At 42.8% G+C, this 13751-nt stretch overlaps 2 protein-coding genes and 1 pseudogene across 2 annotated transcripts in view; 1 reads left to right on the top strand and 2 right to left on the bottom strand.

Moving 5' to 3' along the window:
- ca (claret) overlaps positions 1-11314 on the top strand; it is a 41233-nt gene extending 29919 nt beyond the window's left edge. The window contains exons 4-9 of the mRNA XM_065239782.1: positions 6534-7508; positions 7576-7745; positions 7805-7886; positions 7946-8191; positions 8252-8713; positions 8822-11314. Coding sequence (XP_065095854.1) covers positions 6534-7508; positions 7576-7745; positions 7805-7886; positions 7946-8191; positions 8252-8713; positions 8822-10240 — 3354 coding nt within the window. The 3' untranslated portion in view covers positions 10241-11314. The remainder of the gene's footprint in view (positions 1-6533; positions 7509-7575; positions 7746-7804; positions 7887-7945; positions 8192-8251; positions 8714-8821) is intronic.
- LOC135696870 (uncharacterized) lies at positions 858-2898 on the bottom strand (annotated as a pseudogene).
- A 63-nt stretch (positions 11315-11377) lies between the features above and the next one.
- On the bottom strand, positions 11378-11868 carry mRpL55 (mitochondrial ribosomal protein L55). Its single transcript, XM_065239696.1, has 2 exons — positions 11631-11868; positions 11378-11572 (listed from the first exon to the last, which is right to left on the bottom strand). The coding sequence occupies exons 1-2, from the start codon at positions 11826-11828 to the stop codon at positions 11426-11428; spliced, it is 345 nt and encodes a 114-aa protein (XP_065095768.1). The 5' UTR covers positions 11829-11868; the 3' UTR covers positions 11378-11425.
- Between the last annotated feature and the right edge of the window lie 1883 nt (positions 11869-13751).

Here is a 13751-nt window from a genome sequence, read left to right as displayed (position 1 = left end):
GGTTGATTTGGCAACTTTTAGCGATTTTGCCAACTTTGCGTGCGAGTAGCTCGGATTTTCGCGATGCGCGAGCAAAATTTTGATACGCTGCTCTTCTTGCTTGGACGGCATTTTGACAACTGAAGAGTGAATTCCAAAATCAAAATAGGAGCAACATTCTACACACACACACCTTCAAAATGAGGGGTGTTCAGGTTTTTTAAATGCCAAATTGAAAGAAATACGTCAAGTTGATATTGACCAAATTTTGACCGTATCACCCTTTATTGCCAACGGGCAAGCATCACTAGCTATCATTCGTACGATTCTTTCTGATTCTTCATCAAAGCTAGGTCCATTATCTGGTACAGATTGGCAGAGTCGTGACAGCGGGTCAGCGATGTTATTCTTTCCTGGACGGTACATTACTTTGAAATCGTAGGACATCAGGCGCAACTTCCATCGTTCAATTCTTGGTGACGGCTTCAGACGATCTCCAAAAATCACGACTAACGGCTTATGGTCCGTAACCAGATGGAAAAACTTCCCGTAAAGATAATAGTGAAACTTTTCACAAGCCCATACTACTGCTAAAGCTTCTCGCTCAGTCTGCGCATACTTCTGTTCTGTCGGAGTGAGAGTTTTAGACGCATAACAGATCACACGATTGCGATTATCTTTCCCTTTCTGTACCAAAACAGCACCAAGGCCAACAGGACTCCCATCGGCAATAACATAAGTTTCATCGTCAACATTATAAAATCCAAGGGTATTTTTGTTAAGTAGAATCATCTTAATTTGCTCGAATGCTTGTTGGTGTACTGGTTTCAATGATGTCCTGCTTCTCTAGCTCCCGAAGTTTTTTCAAGGTTAATTTTTCAAGAGGAAATGGTATGCGACGAAGGCTTTGGCGGACTGGAGCTACAGTTTTATCGATTTTGATATTAGCAACAATACCTGTACACATGTGAAGTTTAGAATAGATTTATTTAAATTTACCTGTATAAATTATTGCTTACCATCCATATGTGGGAACGATTCATCATTCACTGCTTGCAAAAATTTCACCAATCCAAGTTTGACTGCTGTGTCACCTGAGAGAAGCGTTCTGGATCACGTAAGACGTAGTGTCGGTACTCCGACCGTCGATCATAGCTTCTGCGTCGACTTCACCAAGCACTTTCAACGGTGTATTTATCCCATAAGCATTGAATACTTTGCTGCTTCCTCTCCTGATAGAGTATGCTTCAAACCCAACGCGTTTCAACGTAGCCCAATCCGCTTCGCTTAAAACGTCTTCGTCTGCTCCTGTGTCAATCACGAACTTCAAACAAACTCCTCCAACAGATACTGGAACCAGCTTCTTTCCTGCTCCTAGTGGAAAAGATCAACTACATCTGAGTTGCGCTCGGTTCCATCTACAAATACTTCTCGTACGAATCGCTTTTGTTTACTGGAAGCTCCGAAACGATTGTACTGGGACGGTTGTCCGTTGGTCTTCTTCCTTTTTAGAAAACAGCAGCGGGAAGAGTGTCCCACTTGACCACAACTTCTGCATTCGAGTGATTTGGCTGGACACGATGGATCTTTCGAATCATGTCTGCCATTGCATCGGAAACATCTGAACCGCCTTGGTCCTCCGAGTCAAAATTGACTCTTCATTGGCCTCCGTTTCGACAGCGCTGATTTTTTGTAAGTTTCCGTTCCGATTGTCCAAATCGCTCATCTGTATTTGAACAGACTCGTGGGTACGACCGATCGCTACGATCTCCTTGAAGTTAAAGTCTTTTTCCAGGCACTTCCTCTTCAGACTCACATCCGTTGTAGTTGTAATAATTTGGTCAGCTACCATGCTTTCCAGCTGATCTCCAAAATCACAGTAGGCTGCCTGCTTTTTCAGTCTGATGACAAAAGTGTCAAACTTTTCACCTACAGCTGGTTTCATCTCGCGGAACTTCTGACGTTCGAACGTTTTCGAGAGTCTCGGTACAAAGTAATCGTCCAACATTGACATGGCAATGTGGTACCGGTTCTCCATAGCGTGTGATTCGTCAACATGAACTTGCTTGACCACTTTCCGGATGTCTGGTCCACCGAACATCATCAGGGATTTGAATTTTTCCTCCTGATTGTCAACGTCCTTCCATGCTAGGTATGCCTCAAAATGTTCACGCCACTTCTCCCAGCGGGCAGACACTGGTCCGTCGGCATCTTCGGCAAACGGAGGGATCAACACGCATTTTAAGGTACTTTACGAGCTACACTACGTCTGTGGCGTATTTTTATCAAAATTCATGTGATCTGCGTACTACACAAAACTCAGGTTCCGCACTGAAATACATATACACAGTATCACTCTGCGTACTTCATCCCAAATGTTGGGTTCCGCATTTAACATTCTCTAAGTTCAGATTTACTGCGTACTACATCCTTAAACGTCGGATTCCGCTTAAAATATCTCATATTTTCCTGCGTACTTCATTCCAAACGAAAGGTTCCGCTTTCTTTCACATTAGGAATTTCTGCGTACTGCATCCCATGAAACATTGGGTTCCACATAATGATACTTTTTACATATTTCACTGCGTACTTCATCCCGTTGCTATGGGTTCCGCGTATTTTGTTTAGAATTTTCCAGAATCACCGAGTCTCACGTCATCAACAAAATTGTTTTAGTGAGAATCATCCCTAAGCGATTAGGATTTTCATTCCGAAAAAAAAATACCCTGAACTGCCTCTATTTCTTAGGATGTTAAATGCCGGGTTTACGGGAGAAATTGAAATTCAATTTTCTCAGATAAAATCATCGCTAAGAATTTTCTATCCACGGAAATGATTTCAGGTTTGGTACATTAGAATTTTCCACTGCAAACTCTCTCGAAAATCTGCTTTATCACAAGTACTCACCATAGGCCAAGCCATCTCACGGGGGTCCGAGTAAAATTTTCTGGGATGGAGTGTCCAAATCCATGGGTAACTTTTATCGCTCGTCGCCAAAATGTAGAAACGTCTGGTTCGGTCCGAGGTACAACTGATAATGAATATTTATTCTCATGCTTTAAGGTTGTTACAAAACCAATGGTTGCTTAGATCCTACACAAAGGTGGGCGCACAACAAGGCGAGATTTATGATAGAAGAATTTCACATGATGAATTTTTCCCATTAGTACTCAGAGTTCTCTTTTAAGTTGGCAAAACGATTGGACAAGTAATTCTCTTGGGCGGTGGTTACATTCCATTATTCCAAATGTTTCTTCGAGAGCGTGGTTCAAAGGTCTGGATGTAAGTCGGGGATTCATTCGAGTGATGTCAAGACTTATGTCCAACCACTACTCGCTAGACGCACATCTCTACAGAATAAACCTCGTTGACAGCAATATATGTAGGTGCAGAACCGGTTATGATGACATCGATCACGCAGTTTGGTATTGCCCGGGTAATGACGCCTCCAGAGCACGACTATTGGATACCCTAGTGGCCCGAGGTAGACAACCCTTCCGCGAAGTAAAAGATGTATTGGAAACACGTGATCTTCCCTACATGCAAGCGATCTACGAATTCCTTTGTTTGTCTGATGTTAGAGTTTGATGTGACCATCCCCTCCTTTCCAAACAATTTCCCGCCATTGTGTCCCAGTCTTATTATCCTCCTGTTCCTGTGCTACTTGCCCCTGCCCAGCCAGGATTTGGTCGACCGTCCGAGAGTAGTATCTGAAGGAGGCTTCAGAAACCAGTTTCCTACCTAGCTCCTTCCAATCGAAATTGTTACCCATTAACCTCGAGCCCGCCACGAGTAATTGGTACCCAATACTAACCTAGATTACTGCTGTTTAAAATGTTAATTCAAAAATTACGGATTGTTGGCTCCGCAAAGTGTTGCACAAGACTGAGCCTAGTAAAAAACAAACTAGTTAAAAAAAGTCGTAAGTGCAAGATTTTCAACAAATGTTATAACTGCTTTGATTTTAATATCTCTCGTGTTAGGCTAAAAATCTGTTTTATAATGTACTTTTAACTTCCTGACGGTTTCTGTTTTCTTGCTTGAGCTTGATTGACCGCCCACGGTTGCTACTCTGTTACTGCCAGATCAGCTGTAATTACCCAGAGAACCAATAGACGATGCTTGGGACTAGCCATCATCCTTAATGTGTAAAAACTGGTGATCTTAAATTAGGCAATACCAGCGCCGGCCGCGCCCGAACACAGGTCAAGAAAGGAATGGGAAGGATTGTGTTGACATGACACTCGCTTTGATGGAAGCCGAGAACACCTCTGCACTTCCACGAGGAATCACTGGGATGTTGGATAAGAGGGTTGGGTTAGCACCAGGGTTCGTTTTGGTAAACGATAAGCTGAATTGATGTCCTAACGATCATATAACGCGAAGGAGCTTGGGACTAAACTCACGGTCTTCTGCTCAGTAAGCAAAAACGTTTACCACTAGGCAAACGAGCACCTTTTTAATCACCGAGTTGCTGTTATTATATTAACAAATAAAACGATTGACGAATCTTGAATGTGGATGGGCCTGAGATTAGACTCATGATGTTCTGCTCAGTAAGCAAAAACGGTTGCTCTAAGGCCACCGAGCCCCTCATATCACATAATACCGTTGCTCAAATTTGTGTATCCATTCAAACCCGGAACCAACAACAACAAAGAGTTTCGCAAAATACACGATACACAAGCGATTTTACCATAAATCTCTTTGGTATGTAAGGACCTGGGACCGCGTTTTTCTGCTCAAATCCGAAAACTAAAAACTACGAAAAAGTACTTAGGCCTTCATTAAGTTCCACTTTCACGCGACGTTCAATGACAGGGTCCTATCCAGGATTACATCTGAAAAATCCAAATCTGGCCAACGCCCACCCTAAACCTAAACCTGTTCTAATCCACCTGAAATAACTAACGAATGGAAGACTTTGACTACCCAGCCATGCAATAGTCTCATTCCGTGCCTTATGGCAACTTGATGATTCTATTGCGCTCATCTTTTAGCACCACCCAGGGGAGACTTGGTCCTGTACCCAATGCTTAGCTTATCTCCATTCCACTCAGCTACTCGCAATTTCTTGTGATATAGTGGGCGGAATATTAGACAATTCAATGCAGACGTCTTTCCAAATTTGGCAGATCGACAGGTAATCGGTGAGTTACCACGATAGTTGCTATTCAACAACTCGACAACGTCCCATCGTCAACGCCTGCTATGAGAATTTCCCATTGCAGACGTCAACGAAATGACGTCATCGAGCTATCGATCAACTACCCTGGTTATCGCCTGGTACCTTATAACACGATGCTAAGAGGCGAACCGGAAGAATCGATGAGCTACCTCTCCCTCCGTTTGTACCTATGTCCCGGATCCGACGAAGTGGAATGTTTGTGGATGCTGACTAGGCCGGCCACGAAGGCAACAGGAAGTCTCACTCCGGTTTCCTGCTGAAGTTCGGTGGCGGTCTTGTCGACTGGGGAACACGAAAGCAATCGTGTGTTGCCTTGTCCTCAACGGAGGCTGAATTCGTCGCGCTGGCGGACAGATGTCAGCAGCTCATGTGTTTCCGGAAACTTCTCAAGGACTTGCAGCAGGCTCAAACAAAACCCATAGTCGTCTGGGAAGACAACCAATCCTGTATGAAGATCGTAGAGTCTGAGCGTCTGGAGAGGCGTTCTAAACACATCGACACGAAGTACGTCTACATCACTTGCCTACGCTTATCATCGAACTCCGCTACATGCCAACCGAGCGCACCGAGACGTCGAACTAGCATCGTTGAGAAGAAGTGTCGGTTGACACAACCGTGTAACACCGATGCTCATTCGAAAAGTTTTTTTTAACCCAGCGCATAATCCCCAAACATTTATGTATCGTTTACACAACACCCATACACGCACACTCACACACTTTGCTATGTATCACAGAGAAGTAGAAATATACGTTATTCAGTAGTCGTCACTCAGCGGAGATAGTTTATCCCTTTATTTCCTCCGTTATAACCATTGCCCTGCAACAGGCACAAAGTGAAGTAATTCCTCGGTAATTCTCCACATTTCGCTGGTCTCTTTTCTTGAAAATCGGGAACATGAACGAAGATTTCCAACGAGTAGGAAATACACCTAGTTGTAATGAAATATAGAACAGTTTTGAAAGCGGTTAAGAATTTATAATATGTGACATACCACACAAATCTAATAAAACTGCCCAACCGATCGCCATACAAATAATCAAAATCCATTGATTATTGGCCAAGTTATAAGCATTTAAAGTCTTACCAATTTTCGTTGCATTTCCCTGGGTTGGCACCCAAGACGTAGTCAAAAAATATTCTTCCGGAGGTTGCTGTTTTTCATCTTTTTGATGCATCGATACATGTGCGAATCTCGACGTTGGTCTTCAACTCTTGAATTTCAGGAGATATCACTTAATATGACTGAACTTCTGGTTGATAACGTATTAATTGACATCGGAAATGGATTTGAAAATAACTCAGGATGCATTTTTTTATATTTTTATGAAATATACCTAACCATACACACATCCTCTTATTCCAGCTCAATGCCAAGGTTTCGCTGAAGCCGATCAACGCCGGCGCCCAGTGCAGCGATTTTTCCTATGAAAATGATGACGTATCGTGGGACGTGCAGATTTCGACCACCGCACAGTTCCACCTGTCGAATCTGATGCTGCTGACGTTGTGCGAGCGCTGTGTCCAGGACAAAAACTACATCCCGCTGTGGAACTTTATCGTCACCAATAGTAAATATCACACCAGCCTGGCTTGCATCATCCTCGCCCACGGTAAGCTGTACTCCTCCGTGGTCCTGCTGGCAATGGTTCGTGGCACTTGTCTGGACGTGTTCAGCTGCCTGATCGGAATCTGGGAACAACTTGCGGATCATTCTGCGGAAATCAACGCCTACGTCTACAACCTTTCCAACGAACTGTTTATGGAAAGCTTGATCTATCTTCAAGAGTACACCCTGGATTACTTTGAAATGATCCACAGGTGCATGGACAGGTTTGATATCAACGTCCTGGAACGTCTCATCCGCCAGCTAAACCCGTTCCACCCGATCTACCGGCCGCTGATGCACAAATTATCCAATCACGACAGCGGCTCCGGTCGGGAACTGGACAAAAACCTGCTGCTCTTTTGCAAATCTCTGATCGAAACCTTCCTAGCCGTTTCGATCCGTGCTCAAATGGTCAAGATGCATAGTGGTAGTTTCCTGAATGCTCTGAAGCACGTGCGGGTGCACTATGATGAGAAATTGGTCGAAATGCGCTTGCGGCAGTACTCGCCACTATCGGCTGGGTTTTCCCATGCCGGTTGCGTTGTGAATAAGGTAGCCTACCTGTGGGGTTCCAATGGGGTCAATTGTGCCCTTAGCAGAACCCGGCTCCAAGGTGATCCACTGGCTCCGAACGGATCACCACCGACGGCGTTCTTTTTGATGCAACTCGATCTGGAGATGATTGCGGTACAGTGCGGACGACTGCATACGCTTCTGTTGACCAATAATGGGGTGAGTAGTAGGTTTGGGTGGGTTCTAAGGAGATAAGTCCTGATGGCTGGTTTCTTCTTTTGATCAGGTTTATTCGATGGGTGCCAATAACCTGGGCCAGCTGGGTATCGGAAACCACGTGCTGAATGCGTTGCAGCCAATGTATGTACATGCTTTGGATGGGAAGAGCATTACGCACATTTGTGCCGGACAGTACCACAATGCTGTCGTGGCGAATGGATTGCTGTACACCTGGGGGTATGTTTTTCGATGAGTTTCGATGTTTTTTCGATGTGATCGCAAAAATGTCTTTTTAGATGGGGAATTTTTGGTCAACTAGGTCACGGCTCCGTAGCTGACTGTGCCAAACCAAGGATGGTGGAGTTTTTCCGGAAGAAGGTTTGTTTTTCCGTGTTGTGTCGATGGTTTCTTTTAAAAAAATACGTCCAATTGAACAGAATATACAACAAATCGCATTGGGTCACGCCCACACTCTGGTGCTCTGTAGACAGGAAAGCAATTCCAAAAACGTCCTATACGTGTTCGGATCCAATCACTACGGGCAGCTGGGATTGGGCCAGGAAGATAAATTCAACTTCACCGTCGATACTCGCAATGGAAAGTCCTTTGTCCTATCGCTGATCCCACGTCGGGTAGATTTTGACGAAGAAATCCTCCTCATCAATACAAAGCTCTTCGTTAATGTAATCGTCAATTCGAATCCCCGTTGTAGGAAGAAAGCTAAAATCTATTAAATTTTGCAGTTGGTCCTCACTAAAAGCAACAAACTCTACACGTGGGGCGCTTCACCGCAGGCGCTTCGTTTGGCAAATCAAGCTCGCAAGCGGGCGAAATCATCGCACAGCAAATGCCGATCAAATGTAGCGCCGCAGTCTGCTGGTCCTTCATCGAGGGCCACAGCGGAACCGGAAGCCACAGCCGAAGGTGATTCGGAACAAAAATCACCGGCAGGGCTGGATGTGGATGGGGAATCGAAAGAACAACCAAAGAATGAGGCGGTATCGGAACCGCTAGAAGCGGTAGCGGAGCCAAGGACACCAATCGGTCCGATTCCGGATATCAAAATCGAGGATACCAGTGCCGGGGAGGAGTCGAAGACGCCCGAAACGGATGAAAAGGTTGGATCCGCACCTGGAGAGGAATTCGCTGAACATCTGTTCCCCAGTGTGGTGGATACGACGCTAGTCCAGGACGATATTGTCAGAGTAAGTAGAATTATTTCACGGGGTGGAACGTAGCCACCACACGTTATTTGGTACCAGGTTGGCATTCAGAAAATTTCTAAATCTCGCCAATTATATATTTGTTTGCAGATCTCCAGCGGCCTGTACCACTTTGCCCTGGTGACGTCGCGTTCGAATATCTACACCTGGGGAAAAAACATTGAACGCCAACTGGGGAGAGAAAATGGTCGCAACGAAGTCCTTATCCCAACCAAACTGGAAACCGTCACCGGTGTGGAGTACGTCGAATGCGGTGCCGATTTTACCCTAATAATGACCGACGGCGGAACGGTTAAATCCTGGGGCAATAACAACATGGGCCAATGTGCCAAGGAAATCAACCAGGAACGTAGTGGCGTTCCGGGAAAGCTGGTACGCTTACCCATCTCCAATAGGTTGGTGCGGATTCCGGACAGTTCGCAGTTTATCGAATTGCCGCACGAAATCAAACTACCTGCAAGCGATGGAAGTCACGAGTTGGGCAATCAAACGATGCGGTTGATCAAGTCGATGCCGAAATTTAAGCGGAATTTCGTCATTAAGAGCACCCTGGAGAAGACCATTAGCAATAACATTTCGACCATTAGCTCCAGCTTGAACGATGTTAGCAATACAACGGAGATGGATGACTTTGTTGGAGAATTGAGAAGTGCGTTCGATTGTAGGATTCAGCACCAGAACGCCAGTACGATGTCCTCACTGCAGTCGGTGTCGTACGCTACTTCCCCAACATCGCTGGCCGTCGATGACGATGAAGATGACGAAGGTTTGGAAGATATGGACCCGGATGATGGGAGTTCCAATTCATCGCGTTTGTTCAACGAACGTCATCTGCTAAGTAACGATTTCATCCACTACTGCTTGTATATTTTCCACGGGCTGTACGGCCAGGATAACATCCTAGAGTTGACCAAACGCTGCAACGAGTACCACATCCGAATGATGATGTTGAACTATGACTACGTGGAAGCGTTCCACCTGATCCTAGAACTATTATCCGGATCTCTGTCCTCATCTGCCTCGCCAGCTACCATTGCCAAAACAACAATGAACTTGGTCAAAATCTTCGAATACTTTACCAAAGACTCCAACATCATCCCGATGGATACGGCCAACTTCAAGTACTTCATCTACGAACTGTTCATGTTCTTCATCAAGCATAACATCAACCTGGACGTATTGGAGGAGTACTTCCTGCGTAACCTCGAGTACTACCTGGTCCAGCTGGCATTCGTGCTGTACTTTAGCAATACGAACAACATATCCGCTGGAATGCGAGGTAACGTAGACAGCGAAACGCTGGAAATGGAACGCCGACTGCTGGACAAGTTCAACAACAACGGAAACAACCTGCTGGCAGCGGAAGCTTTCGGTCCTAGTTCTCCGCAGTCGACCGGAAAGGTGGTTCGAAAGTTGGAAAATACGGAAACTATCAGCAAGGCCCTGTCGACCAAGTTTAGCGTGATGCTGTGCCAGAAGTTGATGGAGTACTTTGAACGCTTCAAATGACTACATATTTTCGACGACGAGGACGACCGTGGCGAGCGGTCGCGCTGAATTTCTGTTTTACTAGGTTTTTTTTTTTTAATGTGTGCAAGTCAAGTCAAAGTTTTTTTTTAGTAGATTGTAAACAACGTACTTACGACATCACACTGTTTGTGTTGTATGGATAGCTTTTTATTTTTTTATTATTGAAACTAGAGATTAGCTTATATATTTATTATGCAAAGTGTCGTGTGTGCCGTTGTATTTTCATTTAAATAGATGATGGATTGCCTAGGTCTCAACTTGAACTGAATAATGCAGACGTAACAAACACATAGGCAAGTTAGTTTCAGTAAAGTTTCTTGCAAGAAATTGAAAGACTGAAAATCTTACTGAACAAAAATACTACTAGAAGTTACATCACACTGTCAACATTGAAATTTTCTACATGTTTCACTAATGTTCTTAATTGTCTCAAACATCCAAAATAATTGCAGAACTTTTAAACTGTCTTCTTTATTTTAATTTTCCTCAATTTCTTTCAATCTCCATCCGCTTCCACTACACCTACTCTTTCCCATTTTCCGAAACACTTTCAATCGGAATTCTGAACCACACTACTTCATAAGATTGATCCGTAAATGATGCGCAACAAATATTTTGCACATTTTTGTGTGTGTTTGAAACAGTGCAATGTTTAATTGCAATACTTATTTTAGAACACAATCACGAAAAGCTGCAATACACTCTTAGGAAAAGATTCGGAATGAATAGCTAGCCTTTGGACACAGCTTGCGTGGACATTGTTATTTATTTGCCTCGACTCATCGCGTAGTTTTAAATGGTAGAGAAATTGGCATTCGACTTACTACTTAGATTTAGGAAACATATTTCATTACTCTGAAAATAAACTATCAACAAACCCATACACGCAAAAGTTTAGAATAAAGAAGAATGAAGCATCATGGATATTTGAACCCAAAATGCTGGATTAGAAAGACAATTAAACTCTGATATTGTTGGAATTGTTTGCGATACCTATATTGAGTTGACTCAAAATATTAACGCAAAATAAAGGAATGTTTTTCATGATTAAAACATCGTTGAACTATTTTTAATTCGAAAAATTCATTTTCAGGACCAATTTATTAAATAGCACTACCCTCAAGTTAAAACAGTAACTGTTATCGTATTTACAATGTCACTAGCTCACTTCTTCCTTATAAAATTAACATATTTCCTAGCGTTGAAAGTGTCCTCCACTTCGTCTTCAACGTGAATGACTTGTTTCGGCTTCCGCTTCTCCAGACGGGCCTTTCGCTCGGCTTCCGACAGGAGGCTCAGGTCCAACGGGAGCTAAAAATATAAGTTCCTTCAAAATAAATCCTGCATTTAAATAGTACGACTAAATTACCTTGATGATCCTCCGCGGTTCGTGGTAGCTAACGTTGATGGTGGCACCATTCGGCAGGACGACCATCGTGGGATACCTTCTTGCGTAAACACTGCGGTGAACCTTCACCACGGCGGCTGTGCTGGACGAAATGAACCGGCAGCTTGCGATGGCCATAGATTGACGCGCTAACGACACCAGGGGCAGGTTGGTGAGCATGTTGAACAGTGCTTTTTTATATATAAAAAGGTGAAAACTACAAATTTAAATTAATTTATGAGGAAATTATCTAATTTAATGACAACAACAACAGCACTACTCGCAGTTTTGAAGTTTTTCGTTCTCGGTCTTTACCTTTATCAGACACTGAGGTATGTTCATTTGTACGATAAATGCGCCACCTTTGTATGAGCATTCGAACTACACGGAAACCGCAAAATACGCAAAAATGACTATAAAGGACTCAATTTTGACTATAAAGTATGCATATTCGGCTAAAACGGGACTACACCTAAAATGTGTGTATTTTTTACACATTTTATGAGTATCTGGTACTCATAAATGCATAAAATTTATTCATTTTTGTACTAGTAATTACTCATAAATGTGTAAAATTTTACTCATTTTGTGGGTAGTCCCGTTTTCATTCAAAAATGTGTACTTTATAGTCATAAAAGAGTTTTTTGCAATTACCGTGTACTGATGTATTTTCATTAGGGCATGATTAGCGGTACTTTATTTTCTTTGCCAAATTATTATCTGTTTCGCCGAAAACGACGCAGAAATCATCGCCATACAAATTCCTATGGCGACGATTTCTGCGTCGTTTTCGGCGTGTTTTGTTACCAAAGAAACAGATAATATTTAACTGGGTACTGCGGAGTCGACCAATTTTGATTTGCAAGCTAATGGAAAACTGCTTGAAAATTTTCCCAAAATTAAAACTGGTTTTCTCTTTCTCAGTTGATTCCCGCCAAAAGCTCTGGGCCAGGAGTGCTCGAGCCCCCATGACTCTATCAAAGTTTGTTTACATACATGTTTCGCAAAAGATTGCTTTACTGTAATTGAAAACTCAGCTGCCTCATAAAAATTATGCTGGTTTTTATACTTTCATCACTGAGCCTGTTGGTTTTTATCATTGAGCTTAAAATTAAGAATGTGTTATGAAAAAGTATAGATCATTTTTATGAGATTAAATTCTTGACGGTAGATAAGAACAGTAACTGTATTTGCTGCTTCTGAATGTTTGGCTCCCGTCTGACAGTTCATACTGGCTCCCAAGTGACAAGCACCTTGAGTGAGTCCGCAGTACTCAGATATTTAATTGTTGGTTGCAACCAAATATATCATAATATTAACAATATGATCCATTCATGCCTTTTCCAAATGTTGCAATGGCGACCCGCAAAATATTGCTTCACGCACCATCTAGCGTAGAAAAAGGTCAGCAACAATCATTCAATTACAATCGAGGGGTGTGGATATAGCACTTATTACAAAAGTAATACCCCGGACAGACTATGGCTTATATCATGTAATATAGGTTGTCTTGCAATGAGCACTCATACATCTAGTTTTCACTGGAAATCCTATGTATGAGTGCTCATTGCAAGACAGCCTATATTACGTGATATAGGCTGTAATGTGAACGGGGTATAAGAGTCAAATCATTTTCATTAATTACATTGTGTATGTTACTTTAAAATTTGTCTGACATGTCACTGTTGTCATCAAATAAATTAAAGTGCTGAAATATATTAATTTTAAATATTAAACAAATTTTCATTTGGTTTACCCCTCGTGACGATAAAAAAATACACTAGTAGCCTTTTTGGCCACAGAGGTGCTTTCATCGCTGAAAATTCGGTTCGCCAGCTAAGTGAAAGAGTGGATCATATTGTTAATATAATATATTTGCTCATTTGTTTACCTGTGCACCAAGCTTTGTTCGTTATAGTTTACCACCACATATTAGTTTTTGTTTTATTTTTCAATGCTCCATGAATTCGAGGGACATACGTGGTGTTAGCATTTCCTGATTTTCTCTATAAATTTTCCACTTTCGACCAATTTGGCGCTAGTATCGATAAATTTTCTGTTGAAAATTGCCACTTGGCGCTACTAGCACTTAGTGTCTAGTGT

The sequence above is a fragment of the Ochlerotatus camptorhynchus genome, unplaced genomic scaffold, assembly GCF_037179485.1.
Source record: "Ochlerotatus camptorhynchus isolate MF236.1 unplaced genomic scaffold, CSIRO-AGI_Acam_v1.1 ptg000062l, whole genome shotgun sequence".
Classification (NCBI taxonomy): Eukaryota; Metazoa; Arthropoda; class Insecta; order Diptera; family Culicidae; genus Ochlerotatus; species Ochlerotatus camptorhynchus.
Note: the sequence above shows the minus strand (reverse complement) of the source record. Positions and strands in the feature narration are given on the sequence as shown.